The sequence below is a fragment of the Phaseolus vulgaris genome, chromosome 10 (assembly GCF_000499845.2).
Source record: "Phaseolus vulgaris cultivar G19833 chromosome 10, P. vulgaris v2.0, whole genome shotgun sequence".
NCBI classification, from domain to species: domain Eukaryota; kingdom Viridiplantae; phylum Streptophyta; class Magnoliopsida; order Fabales; family Fabaceae; genus Phaseolus; species Phaseolus vulgaris.
Genome location: NC_023750.2, coordinates 35,660,823 through 35,681,922, shown reverse-complemented (window position 1 = coordinate 35,681,922; position 21,100 = coordinate 35,660,823). Strand labels below are relative to the sequence as shown.

Below are 21,100 nucleotides of genomic sequence, written 5' to 3'. Positions count from 1 at the left end.
GCACCTTATGCATCACTTCAGTATGGAATGGTAAAGCAGAAGTCGTGCTTATTTTTGTTTCTATTAGGAATTTTTTTTAATTAAAACTTTTGTGTGTAAGTTATAATTCTGCATTTAAAAAGAAAAATATATAATAATTATAGAAAAAAAAATTGGTATCTTATAGGAATATGTATTTGGTAATGTTTTTGTAGAATTAGTTAGCGGTATCATTTTAAAATCTCTAGAAGATTATATGGTAATTTGGTAATATTTGGCAATATGTATAGATATAAACGTACCTTTAGGATGAAAATTAAATTGTTTAGTTGTATGCATTATTTATATATTTGTTTTTTGTTTGATTATTTTGTAGAATAGTAGAAAAAACAATTTATGATTTTGGTTGTAAAAAAATAAGAGGAAAGTTATACATTGAAATTAAAAAAAATGAACATGGAATTTATTACTTAAGGGCAAATAATTTATTTACACGAGGATGTGCCACAAGAAGGTATTCTTCTTTGTTTTTTGAGTCTTCTTTCTTAGAAGGGTATGTGAACCGATAATTGGGTATGAATAAAATGAGATTGTATGCAGATGAGGGTGAGAAAGTGGAGGCTGCTTCTTCCTGCACCTCCATACCTTCTTCCTGCACCTCCATACCTTCTTGTGTCACCCCCATAAATTTTTTTTATTCCAAAAATACCCTTTTCAATATTTCGGATTACATAATTCGGAAGTCTTTTTTTAGATTCAAAATTAGCTTCCGAATTATGTAATTCGGAAGTCTTTTGTGATTAGCTTCCGGATTACATAATCCGGAAGTCTTTTCTATACATAAGATTAGCTTCCAGATTATGTAATCTGGAAGTCTTTTTTTCAGATATGTTATTAGCTTCCAGATTACATAATCCGGAAGTCTTTTCTAAATATGAAATTGACTTCCGAATCATGTAATCCAGAATTTATCCGGATTACATAATCCATAGGCTAATTATTTCGAATCCAAAGGGGTGAAAAAAAAAGGATAAAATGGTATTTTCATATTTAGTATGGGGGTGGCACAAGAAGGTATGGAGGTGTAGGAAGAAAGAGTCGAAAATGGAAGTGAAAAAGATATTTGGTGGACCAAAAAAAAATTGGTTGAGAAGGAAAAATGGACTGTTTCTTCTTGCACCTCCATATCTTTTTTCTGCCATCTCCGTACACAACATGAAAATACATTTTTGTCCTTTTTGTGTCACCTCTCATAGAGTAATTTCCAGATTATGTAATTCGGAAACTCATTTGAAAAAATACTTCTAAATTACATAATCCGAAAGTTAAATAAGACTTTCGGATTATGTAATCCAGAGAATAATCATGCATCTGAAAAATGGCTTATGGATTAGGTAATTCGATAGCTAATTACAACTTTGAAAAAGACTTCCAGATTACATAATCCGAAATATTATAAAGGGGCATTTTTGGAAATTTGAAAACTTATGGAGGTGAGAGAAGAAGGTATGGAGGTGCAGGAAGAAACAGTTGGAAAAATGTTGTATATGTTAACCATATTACCTGAGTTGGTTATTATTTATCTTCTAGCTATGCCTTTATATTTTATGTTTCTGAATCAAAATGATTTACATTTGAATTGATTAGTTTCACTCTTTTCTCTCTCCATGCCTTTGCACAAAGATTGGGAAAAGATGTGGTGATGAGGGTCCATGTATATGGACATTAGATATTGTTGAAGACGGGACTAACTGAACTGACCAAATGACTAATCATGAATTTGTTGAACATAAGAAGACCCAACATGATAATAAAAAGGTTGGTGTACTTCTGAACTAATGTAACTTATTGCATTACAACAACTTATGGAATGAAGCAACCTAAATTTCAAGCTAAGTTGTTCACTATGAGATCATAATTCCAACAAGCAATTGCCTAACTAGTACAAATATCATTACAAAAGTAGACTCAAGCCTATGATGGAGGCAATATGTATGACCATATGACAACAACAAACCCAATAGAATGTAAGAACTCTGTTTTAAAGGAACATGTTTCTTACTCATTTCAGCTTTTGTTAAGACAACATTCAAAAGATTGAAATCATGGTTTGTTGAATGAAGGTTCAAGACTAACTGCATGATACGAGTGGATCATCAGTATCCTAAAGATATTACTACTTTACTTAGAAAGAATGAACAACAATCAACCATGTGTCATGCCCAAAAATATAATCATAAAAATTCTGACTTTTATGTTAAGGAAATATTCACTCCTCAACTTGGTCGACTATACAATTAAATTAAATAACTGGTAGTGTAATTGTGGGAATTTCAAGTTCTTCATCTCCCTTATCCTCACTTTATTGTTGTTGGTTCTTGTTGTCATTATTTGTTGACTTAGTCTACAATCTACACAACATTTACAAGCCTTATGAAGTTCAATTGAGAATTATTGATCTACTTATATCATATCAAATTTCATCTCTAACCTTCAAATGCGACATAAACAAACATGGAAGACCTACTACTACTTGTATCCACAACAAAATTGATCAGTCAATGTAAAATAAGACAAAAATATGTTCTTATTGTCATAACTTAAGGAATTGACCACTTAAACAAAAATTATCATCTATTGTAATACTAATTGACTTTGATTTTTTTATAATTATGTCCTATATTTTTTACTTGAAATTAGCATGATTACATCATCAATAATAATAAAAATAAATATTAATTTATGTATATAGATTCAACTTTTATGTTGTTGTAGGGTTTAATTTCTTATTTTCTTCATTCTTAAAAAAATAATTTTAAACTAAACATTTTTAATTTATTACTTTTTTATTTTTATTTTGCAAAAACTCATTTCTTTATTCATTAATTATATTTCTAACTATTTTAAACATTAAAAATATTTATTTTTTAATGCATTCAAAATTAAAATTATCAATTTCTTTTTAAATTATTATTTTATTTGTTTATTTTTGAAATGGTGCTAGATAGGGAAATAAAAAATAAAAGGGTGATAGATAGGGAAATAAAAAATAAAAGGGTGATAGATAGGAAAATAAAAACAAAAGAGTGCTAGATATGGAAATAAAAACAAAATGGTGATAGATAGGGAAATAAAAGTGTAAATGGTGCTAGATAGAAAATTGAGATGGGCTAAGTTCATTAGATAAATATGAAATATGTAACTTATCTATAATATCTCATAATATCTAATAATATCTAACAATTCCTGTTGTGCACATTTGGTTTAACATTTGGTTATAAAAACTACCCAAAATACTGCATATTTGGTTTAACAATTGGAGTCATAGAAACTGCTCAAAATAGCTTAACTTAAATGCAGATCTCAGATTCACGTTTATTTTCTTCTATGTAAAACCAAACATGCAAGTAACTCCATGAGAAAGAACCAAGTCATCCTTGGATGAAGTTTCTCCAGGATGTACTTGTATGGACACTCGCCTAAATGTGAGATGCTAAGCACAATCAAAGAGTGACAACATTTGAAGATTTTTGAGATGTAAAACAAAATAACAAATATTTAATTCTATTAATTAGTTACGTGGTTGATGCTTGTGTTGACTGATAATGGAGGATGTATTTACTGTTTACAGTTTCCTTCAAGCATCATCTATATATGTGCACACCACAATGAAATGCTTTGGTTCATAAAAGGAGTGAATATAAACCCCATGTCCCAATTGCATTGTCAGAAACTACTTCAGCCACAGCATGCAAAAGGAAGATTATATACACTCAGCGTGCCTCAAGAGCAACAACAGCTCTGGCACTTCAAAAATCATGTCAACATATTCACAATACCTGGCCTCTTCCGAGAAGGGTTCCATAACTAAGTGCCATTTTCCTGTGATCGGGTGTTGCTATGGAAGAAGATTGTATGGGTGACATTCAACTGCAATCGAAAAGAATTCAAACTCGATTCTGAAAAGAATGAAAAGGACAAGTCATGATGTACATACCAAACCCACAATATTGGTTTACATAAAAATGGCGTTGACAAAGGCATCCGCATCAAAGGGTTGAAGATCTTCAACACCTTCCCCGACACCCACAAATTTTACAGGGATTCCAAGCTCATCAACCACGCTAACCTGCAAACATAAATTAGTACTACCAATAATGAAAAAATATTCAGTCCAAAAACTATTAAATATCCATTAAGAGAAAAAGAGAATACCACACAGCCACCTCTAGCAGAACCATCCAGTTTGGTCAAAATTAAACCAGTGACACCCACAACCTGTCTCAATGTCAAAAGGATTCAGAGTAAACAATTTGAATAACGTTAACAGCAAGTTAATACGGAACCATGAGGCAACTGTAATACTAGATGTTGAATATCTTAAAATATGCAAGGCAATGAATAATAAGACTGAGAGAGGAACTCGTAGCATCACCATACCTGAAAACCACAACATATTTGTGACTGACCATTCATTTGGCTTGTGGCACGCTTGCTAACAAAATAACCTCTAAATCTCCATTGCCTTACTGATGTTTTTTTCAAATATGTATTAAGCTTTATTTTCTAATGCATTCCTTTTATCTCCATTTCAGGGTGTGTTCTATACTTTTCTTTCCAGATTGAACTGTTCACTACATCCATTAACTCTTGAATATCAGAATTGCATGTTTAAATCATAACCATGATTTGGCATCACAGAAAGCATTGCCCAATAAGAACCAGAACGTATTGTAGTATGCATACTTCATATTCCCTAGTTTTAAGAGGAAAAGAGGATAAAAGATTGCATTTAGAAATAAATTAAGAAATTCAATTCTGTTACTGCGTAAACGTTTCCCCCATACGCATCAAATGATCCAGTCAAACTAAGGAATTTGTATATATGTTACTCTAGGTACAAAGAAAGCACAACTCATTGACTACCGGTTGCAAGATTTGATCTAGAATTATTTTACAATCTCTTCCCATTTTCTGTTTCAATTACAATATTCAAATGCAGTCTTTACTCCAAACAAACAATCTTAATATCACATGGTATTCTCATACACTGATAGGAGGGATTCAAGAAACTAAAATAACAACTTTCCTAAACTCAACAAATATACAATTTAAAAGGCAGAAATAGAACTTACATCATTGAATTCTCTTGCTTGTGGCAACATATTCAGACCAGTGGTCCCATCCAGAACCAGTAGGATCTCCTGCAAGCATTGTCAACACCCTCGTTTTATGATATACTTGTGTGTTTGTGCAGCCAGAGCGAGAAAAAGAAATGGAAAACATGTTCAAGGAAAGACGTTTTTATACACGCATATTGTTGGAGATCTCACATCGACTAGAGATTATAGTCTTTCATAGTATATAAATGGGTGCAAACCTCACCTTATTGAGCCGGTTTTATGGGGTTGAGTTAGGCTTAAAGTCTACTTCTTAACGCACATCAACAAGATTTACTAAACTAAGAAGAAAACTAAGGACAAATAAATAAGTACTACCTAAAAAGTACACAGTAATTATATTAAGAGATTTAGCAAAGGGATGCTACAGAAAGATAATGAGAATAATAATACAGAGGTGTTAGCTTGTCAGGTTTAATAATTTTTTTCAACCTTCAATTGAAGAATAAAATTTGTTAACAGTACACAAAGTAGGTGTATTAGTATAAATTCTTTGACACCATCTGAACAAAAATAGACAAAAGCAAAAGACCATCCGCATTATAATTATTCATCAACTTCCACCTCGAAGTCAAAAAGCTTATTCCGAAATATTGCCAGAAAATAAAGATAAAACTTTTTTAAGATATTAAACTAGAAGTATATACAAAAACAAGCATAGATGATCTAGTGCTCAGCAGTTCCCAAACATTTACCAGCAGCAAGATTAAGTTGGGAAGAAAAAGAGTAAAAAATCTTGGGCTTACATTGGGTGCACCAGGAATGACTTTAGCAACAGACTTTTTACAGGAAATCAACTCTTCCATTAAGCTGTAATTAGTGTGTAGACCTGAGAACATAACATGAACCCCAATGCTAATATATGTTGATAGTTCATTAAATCACAAACAGCTAGTGTAAAACTTGTACTTACGACCAGATGTATCACATAATACTACATCAAAACCGAGCTGTTTTCCCTTTTTTACAGCCTGTGAAAGCACTGCAAGTAATACAGTAGGAACAAAATTTAGTATCAAAGCCAACGCAAAATATATCCAAATAAAGATGCTAAAAATGTATAAGTGATAAACAGCAGATCCAAGAGCTAAATTTAGGTCCATTTGTACCTGATGATGCTTTTGCTTTCTCTGATTCAGCCATAACAATCTCACATCCAGTCCTTTCGGCCCATATTTCCAACTGATCACTAGCAGCAGCTCTAAATGTATCACCAGCCGCCAGCAATATCTGGAAGATTTTTAAAAGTAAGAACAGAAGACCACCATGAAATTTTATATCATAAATATGATACAACAATAGGTATTAAAGGTCACACAAGATAACAACAAAATCCTTCAATTCCTTTTAATCTTGAAACAATAAATTGATTTTAAAATTTTAAGAGGTATATAGGAACATAAACAACATGTTCTATATTTAGAAAATGTAGACCAAGTAATTTTAATGCATTCTCTTCTCTGAATAAAAAGAGGTTGATCCTTGGGGCAACAGTAAAGTTGCTGCCTAGTGGTCAGGACTCCAGGAGGTCATGGATTAATCTTGGAAGTAGCCTCTCCACTTGCAAGGGTAAGGTAGAAAACATCTACCCTACCAGACCCCATTTTGGAGAAGCCTTGTGCATTGAGTCTCGCTCTTTCTCAAAATAAAAAACTAATGTTATAAAATTATCCCTACCTTAATGTTGTGGAATTAAGTATCAAAAGGCCATACTGCATACAGTATAAATCATGCACCAACTAAGGCCAATTTCACATATTCTGAAAATATCAAAATACGCTGGAGTTGACTATATATAAGCAACTAACAATCTTCAAGGAATTCACTTGGAAATTTGGAAGTAAGATAACAGCCAAACATTATCCCATATGATAGTGTCAGTTACATTGATCAACTAATTCCATTAGTCTCTGTCAAAAACCAAATTTCAGGAAAATAATTTAGAATAGAGTATTTTTTAGATGGTTTCTACTAATATTTTCCAGGTTCTTCGTCATTCTCATGTGATCGCATTCTATTACCTTCCTTATGATTCTTTTTTCTTATTTGAGATACTCAGCATCGTTCAAGAATCCAAAGAGAAAGTTTTACTCCTGACTCCTGAATTTATATAAGAAATAGTCATTCTGGATAAGGGCAAGGTATCTACAAGCAAACAAAATATAATCGGGGAAATGGAAGGAAAGAAAATTAATATTTTGAAGGATGGGCAATCTTACTGCAAGTTAGAGCTGGAAACCTCAAAACAATAGTGAGCAGAAGACCAAAGGGAGGTGTAAAAGTTTCTAAGTCAAGTCATTATTTATGATATTTATCTGAATAGTTGAAAGGTACTCATTGGCTCCCAAATGACATCACTATACAAGCTCTTAAAATTCAGAGAAGAGCAATCCCAGCAGGTTTAAGAGTATAGATTTCTAGATGCTTCAGTTAAATGGGATTTCCTGTTGACCAACAAACTTCCAGTTGGAAATCAAAATCATGAACCAAAGCAACACTCAGATAATATATAATCTAACCTTAGCCCCTTCATTCTTCAATCTATAGGCCAGCTTTCCTGCAAATAAAAGCTGAACAAGTTGGCATGGTTTTGGATATCTAAACAGCCAAAGAGAATTTGATTGCTTATTGGAAGAGGGAAGAAGGGTTTCATCAGATGAGTTTATGAATTTATAATGTATGTATAATAATACTGATAATAGTCATGGTGATCCATAGTTTTTTCTTTTATAATTTTATATCTATTTTTTTTATCAGCATTTTAATCCAATTGACACAATATAACCTTTGTAAGCTTATTCATTAACTCTCGAGAAAATAAATCTCATGTGGAACATCAGGAAGAAAAAAAAAACTGCATGTTGTCTAATGTCTCAATTATTTATTTCAATGATCACCAAAAAATGGAATCAACACCTTAGGCCTTTTTCTTACCCAAAGATGTTGTCTTCCCTCCACCATTAACACCAACTATCATTATTACAGCCGGTTTCCTAAACACAAAAAAAAATTAACCCAATATAAAGCACAAAAGTGAAGACAAAAAAATTTAGTCTCGTAGAAGAAGTAGAAAATGCTCATACCTGAATCCAAGTTGAAGTTCAGTTTTACTTCCCTTAGAGGTTAACAATTCCAAAACATTCCTCTTCAATGCTTCCTAATGCCATTCAAATTAATGCACAACACATTCCATATCATAAAATTAGAAAGTGCCTAATATATTAACTAACCTGATAAAACAAGGGAAGGAAGGTTTCAGTAATTAGTTCTGACCATGTTAAGACTCAACCACAACACACAAAAAAGCATATCAAGCATTCTTAAACTCCGAGACAGAAATAAATAAAAATTACAAACTCATTAAATAAGGCAAAATAGAAAGAACTAAATATAAAGTAAACCATTTAGTACATTAGGAACACACACAAAATGTCCTTCCAATAATTATAAACATTTAATAAGGAATTATCCTCTAACATATTAAATGTTCATCAACCATTTCAGCCCTTTTTTAAAAAATCTAATTTATTTTTCAAAAACTTTTTTCCCTCCACAGAATCCAATCCATACAACAATGAACAAATTCCTAAGCACATGCTTAACTACAATAATATAACCTTGAGCCCTTTAAGCCATTCGAAGCACATTTGAGGCGTGTTACCCATTAATAAAATTCAAAGATTCTCTTCTATCAACTCTGTTCAAAGTATACCTTTATCTCATTCCCTGATTTAAGCTTCCCTGACAATATATCCTCACGCAAATTCTCCACTATTTTAATAGTGATTTTCGGGCCAAAATCAGACACTAAAAGAGCCTGCAATAAACAAATAAATAATTTAATTAAAATGAAAAAATTGTAACTCTGTAGTTTGTGAAATCTAAACTCAGAAAATAATTTGATTAGAATGCAATGCGTGTTTACATAAATTTTAAAACTGTTGAGTTTTACGATAGCTATTGTAAAAAATCTTATATTTAGGATAATTTTGTATTATGACATTAATCAATCTTGCATGAGAATCAATTTGGATCAAGCCAAGTAACACTACGACAAACAACAAAGTTTAAATTCTCCCTGAGAGTGATAAATGCAACTGCATAATCAGAAACTTAAACCTGAATTCGATACCATTGATTAAGCTAGTTAATTCATAACTTGGCTGAGTAATTTTCTCCATAACTACTCACAAAAAGGCGAAATAAAACAAGTTTTACTATGATCTAAAATAAACGTATGCATAAGAAGTAAAAATAAATTCATAAAAGAATTAAGTCGAGAGAACTTCTACCCATAAATTAATATTAATTTACAAAGAAATTCTTAAACAGACAAAAAAATGTTCCGGTCAGTGTTATACTAAGTATTCAGAATAACGTGAGTGTATGAAAATTAAATTCTAAATAAAATATATAAAACTAAAAAAAAATGTGTTTAGAAATTATTAAGAGGAACCTCTTCGAGTTCGTCAAGGACTCGGTCTGTGTCAGCGAGGTTCCAGTAGAGGAGAAGCTCGTCGATGACGGCGAGGTTGTTGCGGGTCTTGGAGAATCCCGAGAACACCTTCTCCACGTCACTCTTCGCCTTCTCCTTAATCAAACGGCCCAGTTTCGTGAAGAACCCGGTCTGGCCGGCTGAGCACCTGAACCGGGCCGAGCCGGTTCGGGAATTGGGGGTTCCGGTTCGAGGCGCGACGTTGAAGAGGATATACTGTGAGTTGGAGGAAGGTCGCGAGATAACGCAGAAGCGAGCTAGGGAAGCAGAAATGGTAGCCATTTCTGCTACTGCTGAGTTCTGCGCAGTTCGCTGAACCAGAAGAAGATAAAGTGAGCCAAAGTGACGCCGTTTTGAAATCTTTATAAACGCCTTGTTACAGCGTGTGTTTCTCAGGGAACACTTTTTAGTAATTTAATTATTTTTTATGTCTTCAATTTTGAAATAAATAGCCTTTTAATCTAATTTGTTTAATAAATTATTCAGTTTCTTAATTGTAAAAATATATTTTTTATTTTAAGTGGAGACTAAAAACTGGTTTGATACAAATATTTTGATTTCTTAAATTTAGTATTTAAAGATTTTTTTTAATTTAATGATTTTAACTGTTTTTTTAATTTAATAAAATCGTAAATTGATAATTTTTTATGATTTAAAATTGATACCCAAATTGATCTTTATAGGTTTTAAATCATCTCGACCTAGATCGGAGAAATATCGTACTAGCTCTAATTAGGATGTGTTTATGACCCATAACAAAATGAAATGTTCAGGGAACGAGTTATATGAAAGATTTACATTTACTCTTTAGCATAATCTCTAAAAATTAACCAAGATATTTGGGATCCTCATTAAATAATCTTTACATATTTATCACCACGTAATAATCTTAATTTGACACAAATATATTATGTCAAATTGTCTTGTGATCACTCAGTTTATATAATTCTTTGAGATTTTTTTAATTTTATTACATGATACTCTAATTTTATTACATGGTACTCTTTTTTTTTTACACGATATTATCCTTAAATTTAATTACGCCTCATGAAAGCTATGAAAAATCAATATCAATTGTCCATATTTATAAAAACATAAATAGACCACCACACTATTAAACTCAACTCATATTTTTTAAATTATATTTGTTTGCTCTCAGTAACTTGAGCGTCAAAATTTTCTGTAAGTGAAATCATCCCCTTTCCTTGTAGTCAATCCACGAAGCTTGTAAAAATACGATCCGGTAAGAATTCACTTAACCTCATTTTGGTAATAACAAATTTTTTAAAAAACAATGTACATTTAGATTCCTCAATGTTCATCTTGTCTAGGTATGATTCCTCTGTTAGACTTTCTTTAAATTGGGGTAGGTAGTTACCTTTCACCAACATTAAGTTTTCAATTATTTTAAAATTTTATTGAATGGACAATTCAAAGAAAAAAAAAACTTAGTGTAATTAAGAAAATCAATTTATGAAGAAGAATTTTGCTTTGTGGGAAACAAAATGTGAGATCGTTTTACATTTTTCTTTCTATGTGAAGGTTGGCTCAAGTGCATTTTTTATTTTTTAAAAGTGTGTATATGTTTTTGGTGAAAGTCGTTCATTTTGTGACTTAATCATACTTTTGTTTTGTGTATATATTTATTGGTGGATTGGTTGATTGTATGTTATTGGTGATAGTTGTTTTTGACTTATATTATTTATAAATTATTTGTTTACTTTGATCAAATGTCAATATATTATTATGTTCTTACTAACATTGAGACTAGTTTACTAAGTATTAAAAGTAGATATTGAGTAACATCATAATTTTTGGTTCAATTGGATGTTTGCATGTGAGGAAAACAGATAAATCATAAGAAGGGGTGCTTGTTTGGATTCAAACTCACTCATGGTCTATTGAACCTAAGGATGAAAATTTAATTTATTTAAATAAAACGTGAGATAGAACTCAAGAAGCACCAGTGGTCTAGTGGTAGAATAGTACCCTGCCACGGTACAGACCCGGGTTCGATTCCCGGCTGGTGCAAGCTTTTTGTTATTTTTTTTGTGTTTGATTTAAAATATCTAAAAAGACAGAAAAATCAATAATTAATTTGTGTTAATGGAATGTTATTGGCTGTGTGGAAGAACATAAAAAAGTAAACAATATTTTTCTTCAGTGGTTGATAGGAAACAAAAGAAGAAGATTCTGAGTTTCTTTTTCTGAAATAATATATTTTTAAATTACTCAACTATTATGTAATAAATGTTTTGGTATTTCCAAAATTGATTCATACTAAAATTGTTGCCTTAAATTTTGTTCAGCATATTTATATTTAGCATTTAATAAATATAAAATCAGTGTTGTCGATCATTTGTAGTACGGAAGTAATCATGTTAATGTATATTTATATTATGAATTGAGGTATTTTAGTTTTGTGACAAAACTCAAGTGAGTCATAACAAAATCTATTAATTATTATAACAAAAATTATTTATTATTATTGTTGTTTATCTTGTTCTATTTTATGTTTTATTTTGTTATTACAATAAATACTTTATCTTATATGTCTTTTTTATAAAAAATTTGCTATTTTGTATGTTTTATTTTGCTATTACAGTAAATACCTTATCTTATATGTCTTTCTTATAAAGTTGAGTTAGACTTAAAGTTAACTTTTTAACAAAATATAAGATTCATTTATCATCTATTTTAACAAGAGTTTGTTGGATTTATCACGTCACCCATTATCAGACCGTTATCGGACCATTCATAAATATATAGTTTCATGCACAAGTTCACAGACTCGGTGTAAGAGAGTGTTTTGGAGATAACACATCCACTAGATATAAGAACATTTCATAGTATATAATTGGGTGCAAATTTTATTTTATGATCCAATTTTATAAATTTGAATTAGATTTAAAGTCTATTTCTTAACAAATGTGTTGTTCGGTTAGGTCAGTCGATTGACCAACCTATTATCAAATAAAAATAATTATTTAACTCGGAACAAAGACCGAATTATGTCATGCTAAGGTGTCCAGATAAGTCGGTATAATCCCTAAAGAGAGGGGCTTTTAGGAAAAGAGTGTAGTGATCCTAGTAGTAGGATAAAGGAGGACTAGGTAAGCAATACGGGAGTGAAGTGAGAGAAATAAGGAGAAATGGTTTTCCTGAAGGTAGGATAAAAAGGGAAAGGTACCAAAGAGAAAAACGGAGGCAAATGAGCTAATGCTCCGAACCCGTCTCTTTTTCTTGGATAAAAAAATAAAAAAACATACTTTCTATTTGCCTATGACTACTGCATTTCTAAGACACTGTGTTGTATGGGTTTTGATTGATATGACTCAATATAATCTTAGTGAGCGCTTTGTACTTTGCTTTCTTCAAAATATGTGACTTCATACATTTTAGCTCTTGAGCTTCAAATGACAATTATATTTGGATTGAATTGGATTGTGCTGCATTGTCCACTCCACCACTCGTCGAATCCAATGATCGGACCGAGCTGGTTATTGGACATTTCTATGGAAACATCACTCATCGAACCCTAAGATCAATTCGAGTTGGCAGTTTGACGTTCTCTACATATTAAAAAATCACTCGCTGAACCCTATGACCGATCCGAGTTGGCAGTTTGATGTTACCTACGAATTAAAAAAACCACTCTATGAACCCTATGATCGGTCCGAAATAGCAATTCGACGTTCTTTATGGATTAAAAAACCACTCGCTAAACCCAATGATCGAGCCGAACTAGTTATTCGACATTTCTATGGAAACACCACTCATCAAGCCCTATGATCGGTTCGAGTTGGAAGTTTGACGCTATCTATGGATTAAAAAATCACTGGTCGAACCCATTGATCGGGCCGAGTTGGTTATTCGACATTTTAACGAAAACGTTGTTAGAATGTATGGCTTTAAACTAGAGGGGGTGAATGGTTTAAAGAGGGTTTTCGCAAACTTTTAAGTCTAGAATGAAATTACTTCGAGAAAACTTGATTCAGAATTCAGTTTGCCAAAAACACAAAGCAATTTAGCACAGCACCAGAAAAACAATCGGTTGTTTCGCAAAAATAATCGGTTGTTTATACCAGTTCACAAATATAAACTGAAATTAAAGAGTTCAAGAGATAGAGAGATTGCACACACAGGTTTCTACTAGTTCACTCTTAAACCAAAAGCTACATCCAGTCTTCCTAAAAACCATTGGGGAATCCACTAAGCAATCAACCCTAGATTACTTACAACACCACCAAAGAAGTGACCTTGATCCCCTCAAGACACACACTTCCTTTGGCTCAACACAAACACCACCAAGAATGTTGATCTTGACAACCTCAAGAGCACACAACACTTCTCAGCTTCACACACAGAGTTTTCTCAAAGTACAAAAGGATTACACTTGTTACAGAAAGATCTGAAATTAATACAAGATGAAAATCCTATTCCACACTCTCTTGATCAAAGCAATCTCAAAGCAATCTTCAACTCTTCAAAAGAAAAATCAGTGAAAAACTCAAATATGTTTTTCTTTGATTAAATCTCAATTCTTGTTTGTTATATAATCTGAACAAACTATTTATTGCTTTCAAAGACTAGTCAAAACATTTAAAACTGGAGTGTATTCAGTTATAAAATCATTTAAAACTCAGTCAAAGCACAAAACAGTTTTCTGTTATGGTCCCAAAACAAACAATCGGTTGAATGCTCGAATCAATTGGTTCTTTTGGTTTGACAGCAAGTCAACCATCAAAAACAGTTTTCAACCTTTCCAAAAACACCTAAGTATAAAACAATCGGTTGTTTTGACAAAACAACAGGTTGTTTTTCACTTAGTTTGAAAAACACTTTCAATTAAAAGGTTTGAGAATGCTTAAGCTTTGGATTCAATCAAGAGTGGATTAACACAGATAATCTACCCCATATCCTATTCTAAAACACCTTAGCAACAACAAGCACATCCAGTCTTCCATCAAACTTCAAAGGATTTGGATTCTTCAAAGCTTGAACACACTTGATTTAACAAACGTCACTCGCCCAAACCCTACGATCGGACCGAGTTTGGTTAGAGCAAAAACAAAAACAGTATATCAGCAGCATTAAAACCAGCAGAAATAAGGCTTACTTAAACACTCATACACAACATAGAGTTTGCATAAATAATAAAAGATAATGAAAGACAACACAACATAAAATCTCCCCCTATTTGTCTTCACAAATATACAAAAAGAAGAGATAAAAAGATAATTGTTCCAGATTATACAGAATTATAAAACAGAAGCAGTTAAACTTATACAAGGCCAAAAACAATCGGTTGTTTCGTGAATTCAACCGGTTGTTTTTCCTTTAATCATCCTTGCCATACTGGAGTTCAAAAATCTGATTCTGAACAGCTTCTATTTGTTCATCCAAGGTCAAAAACCGTGTATCCATGTTGTTGAATCTGTTGTCTATACTCTGAAAGTTGCTCACACACAAATCATGAAGATTTCTTTGATTCTCGGCAAAGCCATCAAGCCTATTCACCATGTATCTTTCAAAAGAAGACATGGATGGCATTTCATCTCCTTGATTCGTTGCACTGGTTCCAACACCTAGATTGGTTTCAGGTTGTTCTTCATGGTGAAAATCCATGTCAGGAGCTTGATTTTCTTCATCAAAAACAACAGTTGCAGCACTTGATGAAGCACCATGATCACCATCTTTGCTCACCCATTTCCCACTCATTTTGGTGAATCCCATCTTGCTAAGAGAGCCATTGTTCATCTCTTGTGTTGACTTAACCAACTCAGATGTCTCATCTTCAAGATTCACTTCAAAATAGAGCAAGAATTTAGAGATTAAAACAGCATAGGGATAGTGATAATCACTTAACCTCATGGCTTTTTGCCTGTGTTCTTTAATGATGTTGATCCAGTTGATCTTGATCTTCTTCATGATGCAGTAGATGTATACAAGGTCTTCTTCTGTTAGGACAAAATGGTTGCTCCCCCTTGGAGTAAGAATCCAAGTTACAATAAGAGCAAACACCCTTTCATCTAGCTTTAAGCCTCCAACCGAACAAGTTCTCACTTGGGCATTTTGATTCTTCAAGCAACTCTTGTAGTATTGGACTTTGTTAAAATCCTCCACTACTCCAAGATTTCCCTTGTTGATTCTTAGACCAACATATTTCAGACCAACAACAACAGTCCATGTTGGGTCTATTAGTGTCTAAGTTCAAGAGGGGAGGGGTGAATTGAGCTTATAAAATTTTCGCAAGAACACACAATTTTCAGTATATCAGAGGCAAAAAGAACAGATTGTTTTTACATGAAACAGATTGATTCTTCAGAGCAGTCTAGCACAATTTGAATTTGTTCAATATAAAATTGTGATCAACAGAGGATTATAACAGAATCAGATCAGCTGGATATTATGAGGATGAAGGATACAGCTATGCTTAGAAATCAAACAAATTCACTCAACACAAGGTTTTAAGGAGAATGACTCTTTCTCAGATTTTAATGAATAGACTGTTTGTTCACAGATCACTTAAAACATCATATACAACAGCCTTGTTTGTGATTAGAGAGCTTTAACAAATCAGGAAGAACAGTTTTTACTTAAACCCAGAATTAACAGATTCAATTTCAAAAGAACAGATTTAGTTCTTGACAGAATTAATCAAAACCAGAAATGAGTGCAGGGATGAGAAGAAAAGGCACGCAAGTTTTTATATTGGTTCACTCATACAAAGCTACGTCCAGTCTCACCTTACCCCAAGGTGGAATCCACTAAAAACAGTACCAATCACTTACAAACACAGCAGTTCTTGAACACTACAAGAACAATACAACCAATGCTGAAAAACCCTATTTCAGCACACCTTGCACTCCAAGAAACCCTATCAAGGAGTGACTAACACTAACACCTTTACAAACCAGAATAAAGGAAAGATTACACCTGAAAAGAAGATGCAAGAACTCAAAACCAGGAGTTCAATTTGCTGCAGAACTGCACCAGCACCTTCACCAAGATCAAAGGTTTCCTAGAACAAGCACACTTGAAAATTCCTTTGGAAAACCTTTCAATCCTTCTTCTCACATAGAAAATGTTTGATCTCTGTCAAAAATGTAATTGCTCAGCATTCTTTCATGTGAGAGAGACTTTTCTTTATATAGAAAACAGTTTCTAACTTCTTTTCAAAAAACAGTTGAAAAGCAGTTATGACAACAACAGATTCATTTTTGAACTTAACAGATTTATTTTGTGAAAACTGCCAACTCAGCTAACTGAAATAACTGTCTGAGTTGTACCTTTGGTGCCCTAACTAACTTGTGAAACAACTTTCAACTGACCAAAGAATAAACCTGCTTTTTCACACAGAAAAAGATTAAAAGATAACAAACAGGCCAGCTCAGCTTAACTGAAATAACGAACTAAGCTTTTCCTATGGTGCCCTAACAGAATTTTAGAAAAGCCTTTTAACAGAGAAGAAATAAACCGATTCTTTCTCCATAAAACAGATTTATTTTTGTACTAATTTAAATCTTTTAAGAGCACTTTTGAAAGCTTTTCAAAAACCATTTAACCACATCATGTGCTTGATCTAGGCTTGGTTAGGCATCTAGGATAGATCATGTAGCAAAAGGCAACCTTACACAAATACAAGCCTACATACAAGATCATCTAAACCTATTACAAACTTTACAACAAACTAGCTATTTTCTACATCAAACACACATAACACTAGGTAGAGAAGAGGCTTCATCCATCTTCAACAGTCCACACATCATGAGTGATCTCCATGTCAACTCCCTTCACATGAGAAACAAGATTGTTTCTCTCAAACTTGAGATTGGTGTAGAACACACGAATCAAACCAGGGTATATATTCCCCTTTATCTCTAAGAACCTTCTTAGTGATTGGTCCTTGAGCAGCTTCCTCACATTGGCTAGCTTTTGGCTTTTCAGCCAATCAAAGGAAACAACTTTGGGGTTGTTGATCACCTTTGTGCTAGTTTCAAAGGGATACCTTTCAATGAGCTCATTGTCTCCAGAAAACCAGCCCTCTAATCTCCCTCCAGACCTCACAGCTCTGGTTTTGATCCTCTTTGATGTGGGAGGAGTGGATTCCATGACAACATAAAAAGAGGCATAGAAGACTCACACAAGGAGAGCAAGAGATGTTGCAAGAGATGGCTCAATTGATTGTTCTTGTGAGAGAGAACAGTTGCAACATAATTTAAAGAAACACATAACCAAACTGCATTCAATTGATGTGAGTGGGTTTCAGTCTTCAGAGAGAAAGGACTTGACCAAGACCTGCACAGAAAACGTCAGAAAAAGCAGAAAATCACATGGTCATCACATGTGATCTTTGACTAGTCATAAAGGCTCTTAAATTTTCAAGATTTTGGAATATATTCCTTTATGACATGTTGTAACTTCCTCCAGAACGTGATCAACTTTCAACATTGCTTTATTGACTAAGGATTCTTTCATAATTGAGATCTGCAACCTACAGAATTCAAAAAAGAAGTTAAATCCATTCTTTCACAGTGCTGTCAGAGAGGAAACAATCGGTTGTTTCGAGGAAACAATCGGTTGTTTTTCTACAACAGCAAAACAGATTTTGAATTTTTAAGAATGAGCAGATAAGATTCAATGTAGATGAAATTGAGCATTTTACAAGAGATATTAAGCATGAATATGAATTTAAAAAGAATTAAAGATAGAGATAAGGAAGGTCTTATCCTTTATGATGTTTCTTCAATGAGTCATATGTCTTTGATCAAGAAGCCTCTTTTGACTATTGAGAACCTTGGACTGATACATAACATTGATTCAGCTTCAATGTTAATCTTTTCCTTCCAAGAACCTGATCAGATGACTCAGTGCCTCATATTCTTCTAGATTCCCTGCATAAACATGAATGCAAGCAACAAGGTTTGGTCCCCTTACAAATGTGGGTCCATTTGGTTTATTTTTATTATTTGAAACCTCACAATCTTTGGGAATCCATTTCATAAAGCCTCTGGTGATGGAAGAGGGCCCAAGCTCACCACACTATGAAAGCCAAAAGACTAAGACTAGCTTCACAAAGGAGCGTCTAGCCTCTCAAAGGAGCGTCTAGTCTTCCAAATGGAGCGTCTAGCTTCACAAGGGAGCGTCTAGCCATGGCTACATAAGGAGCATCTATGAAGAGTCCTAGACCGTCTAGCTTCACACACACATGAGCCAAGCTACGGTTTAGGAAAAGAAGGCTTTGTTGCATAAAGGCCCATTAGGGGTACTTAGTAGATAGGATAGTGTAGAAAGCACTTTGTGAAGGAAACATTCTAGAAACTAGGTTAGTGTGGCCGGTCATTGCACATGGCACATGGCTTAGGTTTTACATTTAATTTTTGTTTTCTTTTCATTAGAAAGTAGCTTACCTTTTACGTCCAAGATGGCCTATAAATAGGAAGGCTATCTCATTGTATTTTTCAAGTTTAATTGAGTATTGTTATGCTGCCAATTTTGTGCACTAGCTTTACTTCTCCTAGAAATCTAGGCTATAAACTTCAATCCTTTCACCTTTCTCCCTTGAGCTGGCCGAACCTCTCAAACCCATACTCATCATGCACCTTCAAAGCCAACACAACTCCTAGGAGGGCTTTGTTTCACTCACCCATTGCTTCCGCATCACTTTCACTACTTTGATTCAAGAAGAACACATGAAATGCCATCATTTGGTATCATGAGCTTTTGGTTCTTCAAGATGAGTAGCTTGGTCTTTTAATTTCAGTTCTTCTTTATTTCATCTTTGTCATTTCAATTCCTTACTTGTCTTGCTGTTTTTATATTTTAAATTGTTCTTGGTGTGCTTATGGAAGATCCAACCAAAGCACAATTGTTCAATTGATCTTGAACAAATTCTGTGCAGCTTGTGATAGGATTCCTTACACCATTGTGTGGCTGTTTTTCTTTTAGGAAATTGAGTCCTTATTGCTTTCTTATAATTGCTTCATTTTATGCTTTGAGTCTTTATTTTCTGAATCTATAAATGTTGTGTCAAGTCATGTGAATCCATATTTGTCAACAATTCTTAGTAGTCCTATTATTGGCTTGATTGTTTCTTGCTTTTGGGTCTCTTTATATTGCTTTAATCTGCTGTTATTTTGATCCTTTGGTGCTTTTTATTTTTAGTTTGAGTTCATAATTGTGTCTTAGTTCTTACACAATTTCCATTCTTACATTTCCATTGTGTTAATTTTGGTTATCTTGCTGTTTTCTTCCAGTTTTCCAGATTTCCCCTGTATCATCTCTCTGTTCTGGGCTGTTTTGTTTAAAAAAATATTTCCACCCATAGGAAAATACTGATTTTCTGGAAAATGCAAGTTTAAAGTGTTATAGAAAAGACAAAAAAAGAATGAGGTCAAAAGAAGCAACAGAAAAAAAATGATAAATCTTACAAAATCAGAGTGCAAATCTTGAGCGCTCCAGCTGGCCTAACTGCACACCAAATTTGCAAAAATTATTAAAAAAAAATGGTGCATGCGTTTTAGGTGATTCCAAAGCCAAAATTTAGATAAGATCCTGAATTTTCTTGCATCCAAATTTCAGAAACAAATTTTACAATTACAGCTCAGCATAAATCGGGGAACAAACACGTTTTCTGGCCCACAACATTTTTCCAGTGGTGCTGTTTTTTTTTATTTGGTCATCTAATCTAGTGCTTTTCTTTAGGAATTCCTTTTGTGTGCCAACTTTTATTGAGTACCTTTAATTGTTTGCTTTAATTTCTTGAATCTCTTTCTAAGTTGTCATATTATAAATCCTTTTGGTGGTACTGTTTTCTTTCAATTAAATTTGTTTCTTGCTTTTGTTTCTTGACCTCTCATTTTGGGTGCTGGAATTTAATTCTCTCTTGGTGCTTATGTGCATGGAAATTGACTTGGTTTAAGGTTAAGCCCTTGTGAATAGGTGCTGGAAATTGGAGAATTAAAGCCAACTTTCTAAGGAGGAGTCAAAGCTAAGGCGAAACAAGCTTTCTTGAAACAAACACTACAAACACCTAGAAGATCAACAATCAAGACAACAAAGAAAGTGCACTAACCAAAAAGAGGAACAACAAAGGGGGTTTTCTTATCTCCTTTACAACTTGGTTTATTGTTAATTACCTCTTTTAAATTACGTTTTAGACGGTGAGTGTGTCTTCAAGGGCTCAAAGTGTCCAAGAAGCCTCACCTAGGGCCGAATAGCATAGTAATTTTGCTTAGTAATTTGTTGCTTGTTTGAACTTGTTTTTCTTTTGTTTCGGTAGAAACGTTTTGCATGCTTAGTATTGTTTAATTTTGTGCTATACCGACTAGCTTTGATTGCATAGTTAGCTTGCATTGTTTTCTTGCATTTATTTCTCAACTTATTTGTGTTCTAAGTGTTTCACTAAGAGAAAGTCTTGTGTGAAGATATTGGGGGATAGTTT

General features: G+C 33.2%; 1 protein-coding gene and 1 non-coding gene across 4 annotated transcripts; one reads left to right on the top strand and one right to left on the bottom strand.

The window, feature by feature from the left end:
• Positions 1-1,727: 1,727 nt before the first annotated feature.
• LOC137818149 (cell division protein FtsY homolog, chloroplastic) lies at positions 1,728-10,068 on the bottom strand. Of its 3 annotated transcripts, none has more exons than XR_011082041.1 (13): positions 9,616-10,068; positions 8,872-8,976; positions 8,243-8,316; positions 8,094-8,152; positions 7,679-7,716; positions 6,269-6,389; positions 6,073-6,141; positions 5,906-5,988; positions 5,115-5,183; positions 4,195-4,257; positions 3,977-4,108; positions 3,819-3,909; positions 1,728-2,114 (listed from the first exon to the last, which is right to left on the bottom strand). XR_011082041.1 is itself a non-coding variant. In XM_068621402.1 (12 exons), the coding sequence occupies exons 1-11, from the start codon at positions 9,934-9,936 to the stop codon at positions 3,995-3,997; spliced, it is 1,116 nt and encodes a 371-aa protein (XP_068477503.1). In that variant the 5' UTR covers positions 9,937-10,041; the 3' UTR covers positions 3,518-3,909; positions 3,977-3,994. The 3 variants fall into 3 exon arrangements, 1 of the variants encoding a protein (XP_068477503.1); XR_011082040.1 differs by having other exon boundaries at positions 1,728-2,390; positions 9,616-10,041; XM_068621402.1 differs by lacking the exon at positions 1,728-2,114 and having other exon boundaries at positions 3,518-3,909; positions 9,616-10,041.
• Positions 10,069-11,614: 1,546 nt separating this feature from the next.
• Positions 11,615-11,685, top strand: TRNAG-GCC (transfer RNA glycine (anticodon GCC)). The gene has a single exon. It is a non-coding gene; the product is annotated as a tRNA-Gly (tRNA).
• Positions 11,686-21,100: the final 9,415 nt, after the last annotated feature.

What these genes read in the sequence shown, in the direction of transcription:
- LOC137818149 (XM_068621402.1), bottom strand. Translation starts at nt 9,936, where the DNA reads ATGGCTACCATTTCTGCTTCCCTAGCTCGCTTCTGCGTTATCTCGCGA. An exon ending in AGGGAAGACAACATCTTTGG is followed by an intron (nt 7,717 to 8,093) that starts GTAAGAAAAAGG and finishes TTTTATTTGCAG; the next exon opens with GAAAGCTGGCCTATAGATTG. An exon ending in TGAAGAATGAAGGGGCTAAG is followed by an intron (nt 6,390 to 7,678) that starts GTTAGATTATAT and finishes AAAATCTTCCAG; the next exon opens with ATATTGCTGGCGGCTGGTGA.